Source organism: Strigops habroptila, chromosome 12, assembly GCF_004027225.2.
Source record: "Strigops habroptila isolate Jane chromosome 12, bStrHab1.2.pri, whole genome shotgun sequence".
In the NCBI taxonomy this organism is placed as follows: Eukaryota; Metazoa; Chordata; class Aves; order Psittaciformes; family Psittacidae; genus Strigops; species Strigops habroptila.
In genome coordinates, this window is record NC_044288.2 from 10,965,256 (window position 1) to 10,987,049 (window position 21,794).

A 21,794-nucleotide genomic window follows, 5' to 3' on the forward strand; every position below is an offset into this window, starting at 1 on the left:
GTGACTAGAGAAAAGGTAAGAAGTGGTAAGAAGGTAAAAAGTGCTCATATATAAGCACTTTTCAGAGCTCAGGTCAAATTCACCAAATTCACAAAATTTTCCAACTTTCAATCACAGCAGGGCTCTAAAGTCAGAATCTTGCTTCTGAATAGCTAAACTATCAGAATATGTAACCCACTGATAAATATTTCCTGCACTCTATTGAATCCTGTTTCCATAGCAGCAGTAAAATTCACATTTAACCGAGCAGGAGCAGTGCCTGCCAATTTCCATGTGGCCTCCTGCAACCTTGTCCTTTCTGTGAACTCTTCTTCATCCTCTTTGCTGGAAGCTCTCATGGTGTGGCATGTAATTGCATTTGCTTGGCTACTTCAGAGGCTCTTAGAAGCACGTGGTGTCCCAAGAGATGCAGTTGAAGACTGGGTTATAGGGAAGGAAACAAGTCAGTGTGAATCTAGCCGGAGGATGGAGGAGTGAAGAACTGCTGCTGTCAGTCCTTGTGCATGGGGAAGGATTTGAGAGAAAAAGGAAAGCTAAACTATTGATACCACCATTGGCCAAGGCACAGCGGGTGCCCTGCACAGACCTGGCATCTCCGGGCAGGTCCTTGGAGATGTACCTTGCTATAGGTTCTGCCCCATATAGATCTGTCTTGAGAGACAGCCAGAGGTCTCCTGAGTGTTGAGCAGAGACAGAGGGAGGGCAGGAGAGAAGCCTCCCATCTCTTCTCCTCGAGTGCTCAAGTGCTTGGCAGACTAAAAGCAGAAACTTCATCCCAAGCTGTCATTCACCACGAGTAAGATTTAATATTAAATAGCTTAAGGGAGAAGGTGGAAGAATTGGTTTCTCAGGAACTGTCCTGGAGCAGAAATGAAATATTAATGAAACATTTCTAGTTTAAAATATTGAAGAAACATTTCTAGCTTAAAAAAAGTACTCCAGAAGTAATACGTAGGAGCCATTCACCCTATGCATTACGCATGCGTGTTGCACTAAGGTACTAAAGCCCTTCTGGAAATATCACATGCGTGGTAACATTGCCCACCAAAGCACTTGTTCACTGGTGCTCAAAATGTCTTTTCTGGTTTAAATATTAACTCTCCCATCCAAATTTATTTCTAATCTTAGTCACTTAATATACCTAAGTCACAGATTAATGAAGTAAGAAATGTCTAAAACTGAGTAGACTCACTAAAATTAGGATCACTCTGTGGAAGTATCACAGTATTGGACTGTAATTTACATCATTCTTTTTGTCAAGGTGTGGCAATCATTTTTTATCTATACATATGGAAAAATGTCTATTCAGGACAAGTAGAAAAGTTACAGTAATTACTTGGTCAGAACTGCTGGGTAATTGTATATACATCATGAGAGAGTAATACAAAGCTTCTCCTGAAGTAAAAATGAGAAAAGGCAGCTGAAATTCAGGGAATGGGACTTGAGATGTAAAAAATAAGGGAAGGCAACTAGGCAAAGCAGATTTGCTAGGATGTGATTACAGTCCAATATGGTGTTTCTGAGGTTCCAATGGCTCTGGGAGAGGCCGTTTCCTCGACTTAGACATACATAGAGGTGGGATATGAGCAGCTTAGTGGTCACAGAAAAGAGACCCTTTGAGCTCTCTTGGACCACAGCCGGCTGTCACCAGGTGTCTCCCTCTGATTGGGACATAGGGGGACTCTTTACTTGGGCCGTTACTTCTCCTCACAGACACTCAACCCTTTGCCCATTGAGGAATGCTGAGAAAGCTGATGTGAGTATTTTCACTGCACTCAAGGGAAATTTTTAACAGGATCCTTTATACATATATATAAATATTTATATGCATACATATGTGTGTGTGTATATATGTCTGTGGTCTTGGTTTAGGTATTTAATAGCAAATGTGTAATTGTGTATATTAGCTTTAATAATCAGATGTTGTTAGAATTCTTGTGATTCACCTTAAAACTGCAAACTGCGCTAAACAGCACTTGTAGCCCTTTCAATGAATACTATTTGAGACTAAGCCTAGATCCAGCTGCACTTACGTTTCGTCAGGAGTTTAGAAAGCAAGGGGGTCTATTCTGAACCTCAAGACTCGATGGGAGAATCTTCCTTATTCCTTTATATCCCTAGTTTCTGTACACATCACTTTAGGCAATTCTGTATAATTCAGAATTATACAGAATTATACTTCAGCCTGACTCTGTTTAAATCATTATCAATTCTGACACCATTTCCTTTTGTATGTAGTAGAGTGAACCTTGCCATTGAATTGTGTTGAATCATGCTTTTATAAATTTCTATTAAAATCACTTTGCTGATATCCCTGATGGTGATTCTTTGAGTGATCCCAACCACTCTTTTCACAACAGAGTCAAGCTACCGGCATGGCCCGTCTGGAAGAAAAATGGAAATGTACAGGAAGTACCATTCACCACCTGTGCACAAAAAGGAACAGTTTGTCAGATTTTTATATTCGCTGGCCTGGTACATAAATCATGAGCAGATGATGTTGCAGAGCTGATTTTGAGCCTTCTTGGATCCACCAAAGGCTGTTGGATTAAGAGAGAGACTTGTGCTCAGATTGTGTCTATCCAGAGCTTAACTGCTACCTTGGCTGCTTCTGCAGTGGGGATTTTGTATCTCTAAATGAAACCTCCCTGCTTCCGGTACACACTTTTGTCCCCATTGTGCACAAAGAAAATCACAGCATTCCTGACTTGAAGGGAAGAGAAAGGAAGAGGTAGCCAAGGCATACAATGAGGCACAGATGCTTTAGCTGAAATTGCCGTGCTCCATGTACAAAAGGGCAAGTTCTCCTCTCAGAACATCATAGAACGCTTTTTCTCTGCACTAACAGGTTTATAATCTATAGCTCTTGGATGCTTTTTCATAACAAAGAAGAGTGAGACCAAAAAGGCATTCTCTCACCTAAAATGCTATCTGGCTGCTCATGGGGATGTTAAATGTGCTACCAGCACTACCTGACTGATCCAACAGCGCTCTACAGCCATTTTGGAGGTGCAGGCTAATGGAAAGGAAAGCCTCTTATATGGATTTTTGGAGCAGGATGAACTGCTTGCCTGGCTGAGTCACTGCCCCAGCTCGGTTTACTCCATTACCTGCCTCTATCACGAGTAGTTGGGAGCAGGAAATGGCAATGGTATCATTTTGCATAATCCCAGTCTGAAATGCTCCTACTGGTAGTTTTCTCTTAAGATATATACACATGGATCAATTTTCAATATCTCCAGCAAGATTAATTGCAGGCACTGCTATCACAGGTTGTGCTTGCTTGTGGCCACACTATGCTATGCTAATGTAACACATTCTCCTCGAATAATGCTGTTCTGAACATGCATCATAATTTCATGGTTGACAGCCAGATAACTCAGCCAATTTTCTCCCCAAAAAAGAACCAAGATCAAGGACCTGTAAGCTAATTTCTCAAAAATGGTCTGCTATTGTTGGAACCAGTAATGGGTCATCAGCATTCATCATTGCTGCCACAGTATGAAGGAGGAAAGAGAAAGAAAAGGAACAGAAGGAAGTGATTTACAAGCTGAGAATAAATAAAATTACACTTTTTGATCATACTACAAAACAAAATGTAGGTAGCACACATACACTGAGGAGTCTGGAGACAGCAACTGCAGGTTTTGTTAGGTAAGCTTAAATACAGCTATGAGTATTTAGTTCACAAGAGTTAGATTTATTATACTTTAACATAAACTTCCTGTCTACTTCTACTTGCAACTTTGAAAAATAATATCTCGGCAGCTTTACCTGTGATATTTCTTTATAGCATTTACTTTTATTTAATTATATTTCTACTTCTATATACATATTTATAACACCTGTAAGATTTTTGCACCAAAAGGCTGGGCAGCCTTCCTCCTTTAGTGCTTTTACAGTCCTTTAAGGTCTGTAAAATATGGGGCTCAACAAATGGCCAAGCCCCCGTGACAGCTATCTGCAAGGCACATGCATCAAACTTTCACCATAGCATTGCTGAAACATTATTTGAAGCTTTATGTAGGCAGACACGTAAAATGGCCAGAGAATATTGCCAGTGCTGATGTAGGTAGTCATTAGAAAATCTCATTATATTCAGCAATCTGTACAATGAATCACCTTTCCTCTCTCAGAAAAGTGAAAACCTTAGCTTTAAATTAAAAGTCTTCTTCTTCATCTCTCAGGAACTTACCAGGCAGACAGATATCCAGTGCCCATAAGAAAAGAATACCTAGTCTGAGATCTAATCATCTTGGTCCAACTGTTTCACTATCATTTTTAAAATATATCTTGCAGACTTACTCTATGCAGTCTGGCATCTATTCAGTATTTTCTAGCCTAATATCCTGTACGGGGTTCTGATTATTGTGGAGACAGGGAACAAAGAAATGGTGGCTAGGAAGCCATCAGATAGAGCAGCCTTATCCTGTTTTTCAGAGGAGTTTAATGTTATCAGTATTTATGGAACAGTGGAATTTTCTGCAAGAAGAGAATCAAAATCATGGTGGTGAGTAAAAATAGATACAGAAGAGGTAGACAAAGATTCTGCAGAGTTGATAGGCTCAATTTCCCAATAAATCCTTCTGAGCTTGTTTAGATGAGTGGTTCAAGGTAGCTGACCTGCCAGGAATAAATTATGCCTATAGGAAAATTAATATATCTGAATTTGCCTAAAACTCCCTGGAAGTTTAACATGTGCATGTGACATACTTCTGTGCTTGAAGGGTTCATCCACACGAAACTCTAGTTTATAATTGCCAGCTAACTGAATTTCTTTTAAAAGATGTAAATGCTGTGCTGTCCCCTCACCAGTAACAATACATACAATGGATTTCATAAAATCCAACTCTTATACACCTAGCAGTTTTCATCACTAGATCCCAGAGTTCATTACAAGGACATAAATAACTTACAAGGAAGTAAATACCCATTTTGCAGATGAAAAAACTGAGGTTCTTCAGTTCACTGAGGTTCATTGAGGTTCATTCATCCTTCATATGAAAGGATGTCATGGCAGGGTAATAAGAGAGGCTGGTGGTCACCCACGTCCCAGTGGACACATTTCTTTCTGTTCATTTTTGATAGAGCAATGTCCTATAGTGAAGCTATGCGTTTCTATGACTATATTACCTTCTTTAAGATGCAATGATTAAACCCATAAAGGCAAACAAAAAACATGTATAGCATTCAACATGGAAAACCAGGAAAGTGAGAATTTGCTAAGCGTCATTCAAAAGCATCATTTTCAAAAGCAGTGACCGAGATCAAAGTCGTCTTTGATCTTGGAGGACTTGTAGACATTTTGGTTTTGCTTACCCAATACCCACTTCATGATCAGCAATTCTGTCCATGAGAACTGAGTTGTTTTGACTCTAAATATTTGTTTTGGATGATCCGTGATGGTCTCATTGGGGAGATTTTTCACTCCTTCAAATCGATCTGATGCATTCACTACTAAGAGTCCAAGGAAGATTGTGAAAGAAACTGCATGTGCCACAAACTTCATGAAAGGACTTCGGAGGGTCCGTCCCAGCTGCAATGAAACATACATGACATAAGATCTTTTTTTTTCTCCTTATCTACCTCCTGGAAGGTTTTTTTCTATAAAAGTTGGAACCATTTGGATTCAGAAATGGTTTCCAGATCATGAACTAAACGGGGCTTCGATTTGTTCAAGTTGTTCTTTGCTATTACTAGACGTTATGCATCACAGTTTAAATTATGCCCCTTGGATAATTTTCTATGCATGGCAGTATCTTGTATTTGTTTGTAAAGGAGCAGTGTGATATCTAATTGTCCTGGCCATATGGCAAGTGGAAAATGAAGACAGGACATTTATATAAAAGGCATGTTTGTGGGTATACATGTTATATGAAGGTACTCATGTGTGTCAATATAAATCCTAATGATGGGCCCTCTTCTTATCCTTACATCATTGTTATATATCAGAATATTTTATTAATGCTGAATTCCTGGTTCATTAACAATGTGTAGGAAATAGCCTTCTGTTCAAGTATTCTTTAGTAATGTTTGTAATATGCTTTGGTATGATAGTCTTCTCTTGTAATTACTACAAAAGCCGAAGATTCACTCTCCGGAACACAAGGATTTATTTCAAGACATTAAGCCAAGAATCAGAGCAGCAGATCCCTTCACTATAGCTAATATTGGTTCCATTCTTCTTGATAAGCTTTCTTTGTTAATTAATTTCAATAACACTCTTTTCATTTTACATTTTCTGTGATCTAAGAAAACATTACTCCAGAAAGATGTCAGAGTAGAAGCATTTTTAGGAGCTCAGGGACTGATGCCTGCAGTGTTGGACACAGTAGATTGGAAGTACCATCCTGTATGTGCCCTTTCCAAAACCACCTCAAAGCAAATAAGAGATTTTTGCACTATATTACTTATTGATTCATTTCCATTGATGACATAATATCCTTAAAACTTTCTTAATATCTACTGACTTCATTATAAACCCCCTTATTAACATGCTTGCTTTTTTCTGAGGCTAATAAGGATGTGTTTAAGTAGGTAGGTATCACACTGAATCAAAACCCAAGTTTCTTTAATTTTCTCTAGGAATATTATGGCAGATATAGGAGTAAATGAAGTGTGTTAAACCAATCTCAACACTTGTGATGCTGGTTCACTCCTCTGCCGTAAACCTTGGTGTAGTGTTAGTTCTCAACAGCTTTTTATGGCTGGTGTTGGGTAGATTTATGCTTTGTAGCAGAACTCACATTTCCAGTGCAGAGCTGATGGAGTGATGGGATGTGTTTGAACAATATCTCATACATCGTAATCTCAGATATTTTCCTGTCTGAGAGAGTTCAAATTGCAAGGGTAAAGTGGGATAACTATGGGCATATGGGGCTTTACCAACAAAGGTTTAAGAAAGTGTATTTGCAATCTGAATGGTACTCATATCTACCCTGAATTCACTATAAAAGAAAAACTATGAATTATCTCCAAATAATTAATTTTTTTGCTGTCTATGGAAACTTTAAAAAGAGACCTGAGATTAAAGTAGCATAGCCCCAGTTATCAGAGAAATAATCCCATATATTACAAGACCAAATGAATTCTGTGGGTAATTTCACTCAGTTCTCTACTCATTTAACAAAAGTCTGCATTTAGTCAGCGTTACATCAGCATTTTATTCCCTTTATTACTGTGGAAAGCTTACAATTTTTTCTTGAGCTGATGCTTTTCAGTATCTTCTTAGAAATCTGATTTTTAGCAAAGAGCTACAGGATGTGACTGTGTTGACTAGAATATTCTGCAACAAATTAATGGAGCGTTAATTCCTTCAGTGAGCCTAATGCTTTATGACAGTAAGATGTATTTTTCAAGCAACATGATACAGTTACACTCAAGGTGTGTAACTACTTGGATGTATCAATTTCTCAATTACTTTTAAAAATCAAAATATCATCTTCCCTCAAATCAGGATTGCAGGGAAGTGCCTGCCTGTCGCTGTTAAGACAGAAATACTGACACTGTGAATACACAGGTTCATTCTTAAAAGAATAGCCCGTTTCATGACTTAGTATCCTATCTGTATTATAGGAAAATAGTGAAACATGCTGACATGTCAAAATGAAAATATATAAAATAGGATATTGAAACAAAGTTTTCCAAATGTAGATTATTCCAAAAGACGGGAACAAATAAAAAACATCATAAAGAAAAAAGACATTAATATTTTCAGTACTATGCTCATACCAGAAGAATGAAGAATATTGTAGTAATTTTATGCAGCTTAAGAGGGGAGGGAAATACCGAGTAGAAAGACAGAGGTAGGTTTAGGTGCAGTGAACTATTAAAGTTTTGGTGCTTAAACAATGCTGCATCTGCCACAGCAAGAGCTACAGTCCATAAATCACCAGCATGGCTATGTGAACCACCCAGGCAATGAGAGCTGTGTGTAGGCAACCTCTGCCAATGTTGTAACATTTGAATGTGCCCTTCAACTGGCCAGAGAGGAAAATTGTTCTTGAAGTTCTGCACAGTCCAGTCTCACTTGCTCTTGCTATTATATTTTTGGGCAGCAGACGGTGCAATTTTTCCATTCTCTCTCTTATCTATTTTGATCACCAGTGAAACAAGTTTTGGACACCAACATATCAAGCATTTCATAGACATGGTCTAAACGAGATGGATGAGTCAGCACAGGTATTTCAGGATAGGATGTGCTGACGCTCTGCAGGTCTTTTCAACAGTTTGTGCATCCAGAGGTGAATGAACCACTGACACTAAAACTGGTTTTAATAAAGACATCCCTGTGCAAAACAGGAGTTACAAGCTCAGTTGCGAACTCAATGACTCTAACAGAAAGTGCTTTTCTTGGAGATATTTTGGAGTAGACCAGCCTTAAACATGTTTTATTACCTCAGATGTTCTGCAAGACTGTTTTCAGAAGGTTTTTCTGATTGCACTAACATAAATCTTTTCAAATTACAGTCTTTCCTTAATGCCCATCTGTGGATCTATAATTTCTTGGACAAATTTAGAAAGGCTTCCCCACTGGCTTTTAAAGGAAATGGAAGAAGATGCTTTCAAGCCTGAACACATTACCAGCACCAGGGGTCATTTTGATCAAATTTCAGTACCTCTGATAAGTCTCCTGCTAAAGACCTCTACCTTGTAATGGATGATGTTGCTGGCTATTGCTGAATGCAAAATGATTTACCCTGCCTCCCCATCCTTCTGTAGCAAGAGTAGTATCACTCAGCCACACACGTATTTATCCTGAAGAACAGACTATTTCAGGATGGAAACCTCATTATAGATTTCATACCACAGACCACTCAAGCTTTTAACTAAGCTAATAGTTGGCTCTGGTTCTTTGACCTCTAGGTCTTGGCAAAACTCTTCTGCTCCATCTGATGCTGTGAGCTGTAGCACAGCCATATTTAAGTACATGGCAGTTTTCCAAGTGTCATCATCTTTTCCCTCAAAACCATAAAGATTGTATGATTAAGTCTAGTCTTCTCTGCAGTGCTAAGCAGTCCCCTGGGGCTTGCCAAAGTTTCAGGCATGTGTGCCATAATAATGCTCCACTAACTAAAAATACAAGATCAGAAAGAAGAAGGAAAAGGAAGAAAGGCGCTTTGAATAAGGGAGGAACCTTAAAAAAAAGTACTTAAACGGAATGAGAGTTTAAACATCAGAGCTAACTAAAAGGGCAACAAAAATCCTCTCCTTTAGTTATTTCCCATTTTGGTGGTTCTGTTCTTTTTCATCCCACTGCAATGTTGTTATCTCCTATCCATTTCTTGCTCCTGTTCTTGTTGCTCACTTGTCTTACCCTCTTCCCCCACAGGCCACCTATTTTACACGTAAATATGAACCTCAAACCATGTCTAATAGCTCCATTTATGTATATCAAGCAACAGCTCAAGCTTTCTTTCCTCTGGGGCAATCTTAGAGGATAACATGAATCACTTCTTAACCATGTTACAGAAGAATATGTGACTTCATTCATACCATAAAAACCATGCACCTTAATGAGTTTGTACCTTGCTGCAGGGAGCAATCCAGTAGGCTATGGCAAGGAAGGGCAGGCCAATGGAGACCCCAAAGACGGCCAAGAACTTCACGGCTATAGATTGTTGCCGTAAGCCTGAGAGGTTTTCATACCACATGGTGAGCAATTGCTGCTGGCAGTTGGGATGAGCAACAAACTGTAAGAGAAACAGAAATATCAGTAGCATTGTCTGAAGAGAATGAGATTTCAGAGAATAACCTGATGAAATTGCCAGTGGAGCAAGACAAGGCACGTCTTTGTTGTCCAACATAGCTTATGGTTTCACTAGCAGAAAACTGCAAACCAGGCACCCAAAATCCTCAGGAACTTGGTAGAAGGTGTTTGACTCCTGCTTCTTGCCTTCTCCAGATAAGTGTTTTGTTAGACAGCAGATGGTCTAGACCAAAACCCAGCATCCATCAGTGGCCATCACTGACAAAGTGCCTCTGTGGGCAAATTACCTCTTGAGGAAAGACGGTCTACGTGGAGATTCAGAAGAGGAACAGAGAGGCACTTCGATGTCAAGCTGAAAGGAACCTGATAACTTGCTAAATAGGCCATTGAAATAGTAGTTCAACACAGCACTAGTATGATATTGTTCTATTCATTGCGTATGGGCCCAAAGTGAACCATTCCGCCCAGTTCTCCTTCTCCTGTAAATTGTAAGAGGTCTGGCTGGTATTCTCCTACTTTGAATGCTTTATCTCAGAGTTCCTTTCAAAAAGTGACAGCTCATTCTTTACTGATCGGACAAAATGACAAATTCAAAAGAAGAAAGAAAAGCTGTGGTGCTCTGGTACAGAAAGTACATGTTTTGTATCCTGCAACTGAGAATGTTCTTCAGTTTATTGTTCAGAGGAAAAAGAAAAGGGGAGCAGCAGACAACTGAAAAGGGCAATTTTGTTAATAGTAAAATTACAGAATCACTGGATCCCCTGGAAGAGTTTAATAAAAAAATATTAAATTTCTTTATTTCATATTGTTCTTCAGGGTGATTGAATTTAGAATGTGACTATCCTTAATCACAAAGGAAGATAATTAAAAGGCAAGAAAACGTGAAAGAAAAGACAAAAAATAAATAAGTTGCTAATGCAGCTGATTGCATTAGCAGAACCCAGTGTTTCATTTATGAGTTGTGTGGCTGAATAAATGTTCTTGGGAGGGAAATGTAAAACCCTCCACTATTTCAAAAAGCATTTCTGGACGTGAGGGGGAGGATGAAAGGGGAAGAGAGAGGAAGAAAGAAGGAAAGCAGAGGTTAGTAGGGGGCTTTGTGGCTGCTGTTGCCCCTGCCTGGCAAGGAGGACACAGACCACATCTGGCAGCTGCCCCATTGCCCATCTTCAGCCCTTGAAGGTACAACTAGTCAGGGGAATTTCAGCTGTAGCCTGTAGTTCTATTGGGATGGAAAAGTAGAGAATATTTGAACTGTGCTTTCATCTTCACTATCTACGAACCGATGATCAAATAGTGAATTTAATGGACTCTTTTCTAGATGTTTGCATAATAACAAAACCATTACTGCAAGTTTAAATGATCGGTTCATTGCTAGTGCGAATGAAATACAGTTGCACAGTAATTAGGACTGCCATGGAATAGCACATTTCCTTCTGTAACAGCACATTAGCAGCTATTTAAAATGTGCTTCTTCAGATGAATTACGCTTTGGGGTCTGCATTGCTCAAAAAGAACAAAATAGAAAAAAAGACTTTACCCCTTCCACTGAATAAATCTATCAAAGTGAAGAAATTTGATAGGTGCTTTTAGCCTCTTTTGTCTTCAGAATCTTTTCGTGGAAATATTAACATTTTAATACACTTTCTTATAAGCTGCTTTCAAACAAAAAAAGAAGAAAGCTTTCTGAAAAGATATTCTATAAATTGTCAGTCCTAGCCCGTCTGAGCATTTAAAGTTTAAGGTTGAGGTGATGACAGCAGTCTTGCAAGGAAGCATTTCCTAATGCCCAGTGTTTATGTTTGCACTATTGTTGCTAAGGCTCATTATCTTTCTGGCAAATGGACAGAAAGATGAAGTGAAAGGAAGCAAAGCACAGAATTGATTCCCTTTGTAAATTTTATTTTCAGATATGATGAATTCAACATGGAAAGGAAAATTACACTCGTAGATGTGCAGACTTCTGAGTCGAAGGGTCAAAGCAACAGCCAGGCTTCTGCCTGCTCTTGTAATTGTTCATTGCATTATGAGAATTGATTCAGACAGAAAAATTCAGTTGGCCTTGGCCATCAGACAGTTATAGACTTTTGCTGGTTGGCATTTCAGAGAATTCATCAGACCTTTGAATATGCTCAATTTTTCCCCTCTGTCTGGGAACAGCTACAATGAAAATACAAATATAGGAAAATTAAGAAGGAATTGCCATAAAACTAAGTTCAGTGGAACAATTTATCTTCTGCAAGGCAATAAAGATTGGCAGTATGCCATAGAGCCTTTATGGTGTTCATCTTACTCTAATTACAAAAAAGAGGGAAAAATAAGAACAAGATAGGAAAGATAAGAGCATGAATGAGTTTTGATCTGTTATTTGCTTACAGCAAGCAGTACAGGTTTTCATTATGTTTGCTCCATCAGATATTCACAGAATCCTAGAATGCTTTGGGTTAGAAGGGACCTTAAAGCTCCTCCAGTTCCAACCCCCTGCCACGGGCAGGGGCACCTGCCACTAGAGCAGGTTGCTCCAAGCCGCTGTGTCCAACCTGGCCTTGAACACTGCCAGGGATGGGGCAGCCACAGCTTCTCTGGGCACCCTGTGCCAGCGCCTCAGCACCCTCACAGGGAAATACTTCTGCCTAAGAGCTCATCTCAATCTCCCCTCTGACAGGTTAAAGCCATTCCCCCTCGTCCTGTCCCTACAGGTCCTTTTCCAAAGCCCCTCTCCAGGTTTCCTGTAGCCGCTTTAGGCACTGGAGCTGCTCTAAGGTCTCCTTTTAAGGAGCCTTCTCTTCTCCAGGCTGAACCAGCCCAGCTCTCTCAGCCTATCTCCATAGCAGAGGTGCTCCAGCCCTTGGAGCATCTTTGTGGCCTCCACCTCCACTTATGTTGGGGGCTCCAGAGCTGGATGCAGTACTCATGAGAGTGGACCCTTGGACAACATCAACCTGCTCTCTATCAACATTTCAGAAATTGAGCTTAGATGTCATCAGAGACATTACAGAGCCATTCAACTTTCTCTCTTCTCTAGGAATGGGCACTGACATCAAGTTAAAGATTACACTAATACTTTGCTTAGTGTCATAGGCACAGAAAAGAATAGAGTTTGGGACAAAAGCTTCAAGGCAGAATGCTTCAAATTCTAATGAAAACTGGTGATATGTTGAATTTCAGATGCCTAAATGCTGCTATGCTTTTTCAAACTTCCCATTAAATGCTATTTTCCTCTCTGCGTTACTGGAAAATCAGACTAGGAAGCTTTTAGGGGCAAACTGTAGCTTCCTCTGTGCTTCAGCCCACAAGAAGAGAAAGGCAGAAAGCTTTGCAACAAGACTGCTGTGGCTGAGGCCATGCAGAAGGGAAAGATATTGCTGATTGAAATGGATCCACTGGCAGTGGAGAGGATTGTGAGAGTCCAAAAAGAGCCATTTAAAAGCATTAAGTGCTTTATCTCATGGACAGAGTGAGTCCCCTCAAAGCTGATAAAGGTAATGCATCAGGACCTGGGCAGCTCAAGCAAAGTGTTTTCCAGTGCTTCTGCATTCAGAAACCACAGCGGGAGCTTTTCTGGTCCCATGGCACAGGGATCCCAGTAGATGGCGATGATTTTTCCTTATACCATGCGTATGTCTCTGATTTAGGAAAAAAATTGTACTTCCCTCCAGCAAGTTGCACTTTTTTTTTTTTAAGTTAAAAAAGTCTAAAAAAATTAAATAAATAAACCCACACATCAATCTGAACAGCCAGCTCAAATAATGAAGCTGTCAAAGTGGCATGTTTGAGAGCCACTGAAAGACACAGGAAAGTAATGACACCTCCAAAAGCCACAGTTCTGTGTTACAGGAGATTAAATGAGTTGAATATTTGTCTAGAATATGGAAAAAAATCTCTCAAAGCCTTCAGTGGGAATTGAAAGGGCCCAAAGGAACTGTTTTACACATAGAAATACACAGAAACCACTGTGGATACCACATTGAATGATAACTCTTCCACATTGCTATCTAATTTGATGTATGACAGCTCTTTCTCGTAGCTTGTCATGTATACGCATTATGGAAAAGCTTTACAGCTCATGACAGAGTGAGATTTTTTCCTCAGCATCCTTGTTCAAAAATGAGTTTCACTACACAGACAATAAAGTACCTTTCTATCTCTATAGCTGTATAGAAATAAAAAGTTATTTCTGATAGAAATCACTGTAACAGAGGAGACTTTAATTTTTTATTTTCTATTATATTGGACAAAGAGTCTGTGACAAGGACCCTGTTCACTGCTGCTGCTGTTCAGCGTTAGCACTGCAGTTGCCTAAGCTGTCAGTGGTTAGGCACTACTTAAACCCCCTGTCTGAAACACCCCATGGTCCCTACCTGACAGGCATCTCTCATCCTGTGGCACCTAACAGGTAAGCTACAAAGGTGACAAAACCCCAGGAAATTCCTGAGAGTGTCAGACAATGCTCCCTCATCACACAGGAAAAAGAAAAGGAAAAGATATCTACCTTGGACAGAAAAATGCTGTCAGCAGAAACAAGGAAACTTATGGCAAGACAGGTAAAAGGCAGAGGTCAGCCTCAGATGATTGGAATTAATAGTGCAGAAAAAAAGCCACTATCTCGTTTATTACTGAAATAATTCCAATTCCCTTATGAGAGCAGAAATCTAGCACTGAGGCAAAGGAATTAATAGCTCAGTCAGAATCATCTTGCTTTGCTAATGCACCCTATTCTAAATAGCCAGGGGCTGAGACAGAACGGAAAAAACTCATCAATGACCCACTGAAAACACTTTAAAAATCTGCACATCAGAACTAACACACACTTGTGACTTTAACGACCTGCTTTCACAGAGATACTCCTATTGTGTCCTCTCTCCAGCTCGCCCCTGCACTGTAAGCTTACCGCAAACACTGGCAAACCTCAGCAAACAAAAGCTGTAATTCAGGTGAGCGGCGGTGTGTTTAATCACAACAAGAGCTACAAAAGGAGCTGCATAAATAGATTTTTAGGAGAACATTGGTAATGCCAAGAGACACTGGCAGGGACAGGGACAAGCTGTTTTTTCACCCCATCATGTAGCTGCACTCATGCCCTTTGAACAGCCTTTCTGGGTTCGTTATTACACATTTGTGTTTTGATGTAGCTCATCACTTCTGCAAGCCTTCATTGATTAATATGTTTTAGGCTGCAGCACCTCCTCCCAGGAACCCCTGGTTGGGTGCAGAATGCTTCAAATGACTCACTTGAGTCGATCATTACCCCTTGTGCCTCTGAATTACAAGGGAAAATGAGGACAGCACCAAGTGCATTGCACACACGGCCTTTCCCATTTTGCTGGGGATGTCACCAAGGAGTTCAGAAACAGCACTCCTGCAGGGATCCACATGCTGGAAAAACCAGGTGGGATCTGAACCACACACATTGTGTGCTCTGAAAAGATGAAAGTATTGCCCGTCTCTGCTTTTGTGTGTTCAATAGCATCCTTCTCCCAGCGAATCCTTCTTCAAAGGATGATATGAAATCATCCTTTTTCAGTGGGTTGCAGAAGATGCTGTGGGAGTATCAGCAGACATCAACAGGAGTGGAAGAAACTCAGGGAAAGTTCAAAGCAGGATATTACTCCTCTTCCTCAAAGGGTAAAAAAATATACTGCCATTTCACCAAAGAGGATCAGATGAATTAAAGGATAAACAAATGCCCACATGCACATGACAGGAAAAAAACCCAGTACTGAAAACATTAAAACAAACCATAATTTCTTTGCTCTTAAACCACTCTTCATTTTTAGAGATTCCTTTGATATTTTAAGTGTTTTTAAGACTTGAAGCATAAGAGTCTGAATTTATACTGAATAAAATACTTTTCTTGAACTGAAACATACTTTTTTGGGGGGGGCGGAACCCCCACAACCTGGAAAAAAGGAAATATATTGGAACAGTTTTTGATCTGGTAAGACCTACCTACTTGCAGAGTCATTTCACCTGATGCAGAGCAGGAAATGACAGAGCTCAGTGGAAATCACTTAAGCTTCCTAGGAAATACAGAGTACAGGAAAACGCCAACATATGCATACGCCTTTTCTTATTTTCATCTTGTACTCCGCTTTGTGAACCTCCAAGTGAACAAAGAGGTTTTGAAGAAGCTAGTCTGAGACACCTTAACAGAAGCAAATGAAATATATTTATTCCATGATCTGGAGTGCAGAAAAAAATCTGCCTTTGCAAGTGCTTGTGCTATTAAACTATGACAAATGAGGTTGCCAGATGGTAAATACAGCTGGAACTTGGCTCACCATTTGCTGTTGTGCCTCATAAGAGGAGTAAGTAAAACTGTAGAAAGATGAAGAAATAAATAGAAAACTACTTGCCCTATTATTTATGAATTAAAAATAATAAGTAAAGTTCCAATCCAAATACTCGTGCTGTGAGGCTGTGACCTTTTCACAAAATACATCTGCTCTAATTATACTTAAATTCTATCCATGGCCACAGGCCCAGATTTTAAAACACTTTGCACCAGAGTAATCTTACAAGGGGAGTAAATCAGCAGGTCCAAATTCCTTCATCCATACACAAAATGGAATTTCACGGAACCCTGTTCAACTTGGGTAAAAGAAAATTCAACTGTCCAAAACTCATTTCAATGGGATCTGGCCACTGCATAGAAATAAACATGTGAGGAAAGGTCCTCTCAGATACTGCAGTTGCTGCAGACACACACAGAGAACATGAAGCAAGGAAACATCCTTGCCGTGAGGATTTCTGCAGCTTTCCCTCTGTTTCTGGGGTTCATTTGACTGTCTAATGGCATCACACAAATATTCATGAGGTTCTTGCTCATCTTGTCGGTGAGCTTTATGACAGTCTTGGTGAATATTCAGACCTGATATCTAGAGTCTAAAATTAGCATTTACAAACCAGGTAGCAAAGGGAAAAGTTTTGTATTTGAAGGCAGAGCCCAGATGAGCTGGAATTACCAAGAAAAAAACCCAACAAACAACAAATTGTGGAACCTCACTCTCTGAGTTACTTTTAAGGCATAAACCCAGAAATATTTATTATGGTTTTAATAATAAATTAAACCTTTCACAAAACCTTTCACCTGCACCTTTCTGAATGAAAACATCTTTCTTATTAGAGCCCATTTGGCAATGGGGAAATACCTGCTTGCACCAAATCCCAAGGTACTCTCATATTCCCCAGCTTTATGGAAATCCAATATCTGGATCCACTTGCTGGTTGGCCCTAATTATCTAATCCCACATTCTGATTTTGAACATTTAAATCCTTAGCATTAGTTTACAACCACATCTCTTTCCTGTGACTCAGTCTGCTCTATAAAAGCATATGTGTTTGGGATAGATCCTTTGCTCTCAGCTAAATCAGTGAGTACATTAACAGGATTGGGATCTCACTTTGCAAGGGTGACAAGAAGACAGAACCAAGGCAGTGAAGGTCACCCCAGCGTCACAATGCTTGGGTAATTACCCCAAAGCACCCGTGTGGTGCAGCTCTGAGAAGGACATGGTGTGGTCCTGCAATGTAGATGGAAACAGGATTCGACCAGGCACCACATGGTTAAATAGGCACAAAATAAAACCCAATAAAACCAAACTAATCTAATCGAAAGCAAAAATAATGGGGTAAATAAAACTGCCAGGACCACTTCAAATGCAATTTGCCCATTCAAAGAAATGCTCTCCAACGATGGGGGAAAATACAAAATTAATAATCCTTCTAGGAGTGGAAGGAATGGAGGGGGATGTTTTTGTCATTCATGTAATACAAAATATATTTACATTACATTCATAGTTGATATATTTGAGGTGTACAACTAGAAAATGTAGAGTTTAAACAAATTCTTTAATTAGTTCAGTTTAAACTTTGTTCTGCCTGAAGTTTCTTTCAAATTCATTTCACTGAAACAAGGATTGAGGCTCTTTTTTGTGCTAAGCATTCTGCTATAGGGTGGTGAATAAGGTGCTCGGCTCTTCAGTTTCATATCCTAGTGGGTGCATGTTTTCTGAAGAGATTTATTGCTAATGCCTGTTTTCTCCTCTTTTTACATGTATGAATAAATCTTATCACTGAATTATTTATCTGCAAAACAACCAAATGAACCAGTGAATTGGAAGTCGCGGCCTCTAACATTCCAGGGTTTTCATCTCTGCGCAGAATCAAAACCACTTGAAAAATCCTTATTTAATTATTCATCTGAAAACATGCCACAATAAAAAGCTACCAAACAACAATCTCCTTTTGGTGTCTCAAAAAATACAACTGCAGTGGGCACAGGAGAAGAAATTTAACGTGCTATAGCCTCTTCCTCCCCAGGAGAGTCAGTAAACTATTTTCCCTTGGCTACATTGCGAGGAAACTGAGGTGGTGCTCAAACTCAGATGCCTCCAGCATAGATGGCTTTGCTCCCAGCAATGCTGATGGAGAGATGAAACTCCTCTCAACATGAGGTAGAGAGTCCCAAAAATGTACTCAAATATAGACATCTACACATGTGTGACAAGAATCTCACGCAGGAGAGCCACATCCTAGGCCAGTATCCATGCAGGCATCTGAATTTGAGCATCACTTAGGAATATTTCTTTAGTAACTTGAAATACTGAATCTTACTACTTTTTTTGAGGGATTGTGCTCATCCCCATCTGACCTCCCATCCAAAATGCACATTAGCGGGTCTACTGCCTATGGGAAGATAGATGAAGCCAAACTTGGAGGCAACTAAGGTCAGGTTTTGGAGCAGACAATGTTAACTGCTCTTTTCTAAGAGAAATTTATTATTAATAAAGGTAATTTTAATTCCTTTCATCTGTGATGGACATCCATGCAATGGATCTGATATGTTCCTGTGCTCTCTTTACAGTGTCTTGAAGGACATCTAAGACCTTGTGGCATTTTGCAAATGAAAATAATTAAGACTGCATATTACAGTAAATTGGGAATATTGCAAACACCACTCAGGGTGGAGAAATGATTCATTTAAGCCTTGAGAGGATGGATGTATGGGCAGGAAATAACAAAATGAGATTCATCTTGGGAAAGAAAAGGAATTAAAACATCTGGGCAAAAGGAAATAATCAGAACCACAGATTTTAGTGGGAGGAAGGAACCTTGCTAATGAAATACTCAGAGGCATAGAAACACTTTCTGCGAGGAAGGGAAGTAATGGGAAGTACCTCCTTCCTTTTCCAATATCATATATCTGTAATCTGCTATTAAAAATGTAAGAAGAAAAATTACATGTATAAGCTTAAGAGTCCAGAATGACCACACTATTCTACTGTTCACATAGCTATTAAATTACATTTGTACAGTATCATCTGGTTCTCCAGTGATGGAAACAAAAGACACTTTTCACACCACCACAGTCCAAGCCATCAGTGACTCCGTAAGACCTCCATTAAATATTCCTGAAGCTAAAGAGTGGAAGAAGATTAACCAGGAATTACAGAAACAAAAGCAAAAAGCCAACTTCCTGAAAGCCTCTTTTCCTGAGTTCTCCCCCTTGATGATAAAACATAACCCTGTCCTGCTTCAAGGCATAGCTGTGCATGTTGCAACCACTGGGGTACAGAAATATCAGTATCTGTCCCATGGGAAATTCCTAATTTTTCTCCAAAAGACAAAACACCCACAGGAGAGATTTTCTGTGACCTACACAGCTCTGAAAGCTGCAGAGCTGAAAAACTTCGTTTGGGTTACTGACATGCAGCGTGTCATTAGTGCTAAGGCCAATGCACGGGCTGTGTGTGAAGTCGTGGGTGGTGTGCACTCTTTGCCTTTCCCTTCAGTGATCCTTCCCCAGGGCACAGCACTGAAGGAACCTGCAGGATAACTGCAAATTGAGAGGACATGGAGCTTGCAGAGCCATAGCCACCCACCATGGTGCAGATCTGCACCTTGTTCTCCAAATGGAGGTGTTTCAGAACTTCTGGTCACTTCTGGGCTTCTCCTGCTCTCTGTTCCCCAGCTTATTTTCTTGTGCTTCTCTTGCAAACACCAAGCTTTTCCAGTTAGCTTTCCTAAGGATGTACTAGCTGAGCTCTGCCCCATCTTATTTGGGCAGCGTCCCTGCACGTCTTGAGGGGTAGAGCTATCTCCAGGAGGAGCAGGGCTCGTTCTTTCACCCATACAGGGACTAACCTTCTCTAGCTCCCATGAGTGATGGAAATACTGCAAATGTGGCCACATCCAGTAGTGAGAAAGACCCTGGAAGGCAAGATATTATGCAAGGTAAAACCACATCCTCTGAGCAAACCAATGGGGACCACAAGTTGTTGCGGCAGTTGGCAAGAACTGGGACTTCTCATGCCCTTAAGAATCTGAGTCGCGTGACCAATGCAGTGAAAAACTATAATCTAATGCAGCCGTGACTATTCTGTTTGAAGCATCTTCCATATGTTAATTATTAATAATACAGTTATGAGAAAAGTTCCTGTTCCAGCTCTCTATTAAATAGGATTTACTCAGCCATCTGGTGTTCTGTTTAATTCTTATTAATTTTTCTTTTTCTTCCAAACCAAATTTGTGTGTCTTAATAGTAAGTAAATTAAAACTTGTGAAAGAGAAAGGTGCTCCGACTTTGTGATGCCTATGAACAGAGATGTTGAGAAACAGTGGTGGGCATTCAAGGTTTACAATTAAAAGAATACAGCAACAATAATGCTGACATTGGGAAAGAAGGAGAATGAATGTCACCTCCTACGGAGAAGTAACAGCTTTAGACCTGTCAACATAGAAACCCCCTGCCAACATTAAAGGATGATAAGAAAAGAGCATAGCAGTACAAACAAAAATGAGCACAGAAAATATGAAGGGCTCTGTAAAGCTGATATATACCAGTAAAATGGTGTATTTTTTCAGTCAAAGACGGAGTTGTCCCAGCCTCTGTACCTATGCCTCTCACAGGTACAAATCACATGCTGGCTTAATTAGAAATGAGCCTAAACATAGGAAAAGCCTGTATTACCTTTATATTTCCACTGTCTGATTGAAAACAAGATTGCTTAATTGTTTCAAGAAAAGAAAAAAATATTATTCTGCAATTTTGACCCAAGAACATGAAGTAAGCTCTCACTCAGGTATTGTAAGCCTGCATGAAAAACAGATGAGAGTATCTCTGACTCAAGAAGCTCAAGATCAGTTTTATTTTCGTTCCTTGGGACCAGAACTCTGATTTAGCAACTCAGGCTACTTTTGGCTATAATCCGTCAGTAATGTCCACCTAAATAATTCCTGTTTCACCTTAATGCTGCTTTTAATTTTGCCATTTCCATTATAGCTGCTGGACTCCTTCACGTTTGCTCTCACGCTGTGACAGTTCCCCAGCCCTCTCCTATAATATCCAAAGAAACCACCTGAAAAGGCTTGTCATAGCATTGGCAGGGTGCTCTGTGGCTCTTCCTGCACCCAAGCTTTCTCCTTATGTCCAAGGCTCTGCACAGCTGGAGGAGAAAGAAATCACTTCTTGAGTGGAGACTGGAAGTGCAAAGCACAGCTAAATAATATCAGAGGAGACAAAGGTTAATTTGCAACAATCCTGTGACATGGGCTAAAAGTCCATTTCTTGGAAAGAATCCAGGGCTCAGTAAATGCTCAAATGTTTGCAAATTATTTCTTTTGTTCTTGACAACCTGTTCCCATTGTAACAATTTTCAAGGAATTTTGAATCATTAAGACAGCTAATTTGAAGGAAGAAATTGCTCTGGAAATCTTGAGCAGAGGACGTTTGAGCATGGTTTTCCTAGAATCCTGGGGTACAGTGATTATTAAGTTCTTTCAGAAAGGGTAGAGAATTAGAGTAACACAGCATTTTTAAAGACCACTTTGCCAACTGCTGTAATTGTAGCTTTCTCCTTGCTGCGGAATATGTACAAACAGAGTTTCTTAATTCTTCAATAACCTTCTAGATAAAGCCCTTCAATTATGTTAGAGCCTTACATTCGATTTCTTGCCAGCATCTCGTATGTGCTGGTAGCATGCCTTGCAGGAAAAAAAGGAAGCGAAGAGACAAGTGAAGTCTGGAACTTTTGATACTTTCTTGAGTGACTTTCCAAGATTCATCTCAAATGTTGGAAATTAC

The 21,794-nt window shown here is 39.8% G+C and overlaps 1 protein-coding gene across 3 annotated transcripts in view; it reads right to left on the reverse strand.

The window, feature by feature from the left end:
• TRPC7 (transient receptor potential cation channel subfamily C member 7) overlaps positions 1 to 21,794 on the reverse strand; it is a 74,969-nt gene that overhangs the window by 20,253 nt on the left and 32,922 nt on the right. For all 3 annotated transcript variants that reach the window (XM_030504818.1, XM_030504820.1, XM_030504819.1), the window contains exons 4-5: positions 9,528 to 9,692; positions 5,320 to 5,536 (exon numbers count right to left, since the gene is read on the reverse strand). In XM_030504818.1, coding sequence (XP_030360678.1) covers positions 5,320 to 5,536; positions 9,528 to 9,692 — 382 coding nt within the window. The remainder of the gene's footprint in view (positions 1 to 5,319; positions 5,537 to 9,527; positions 9,693 to 21,794) is intronic.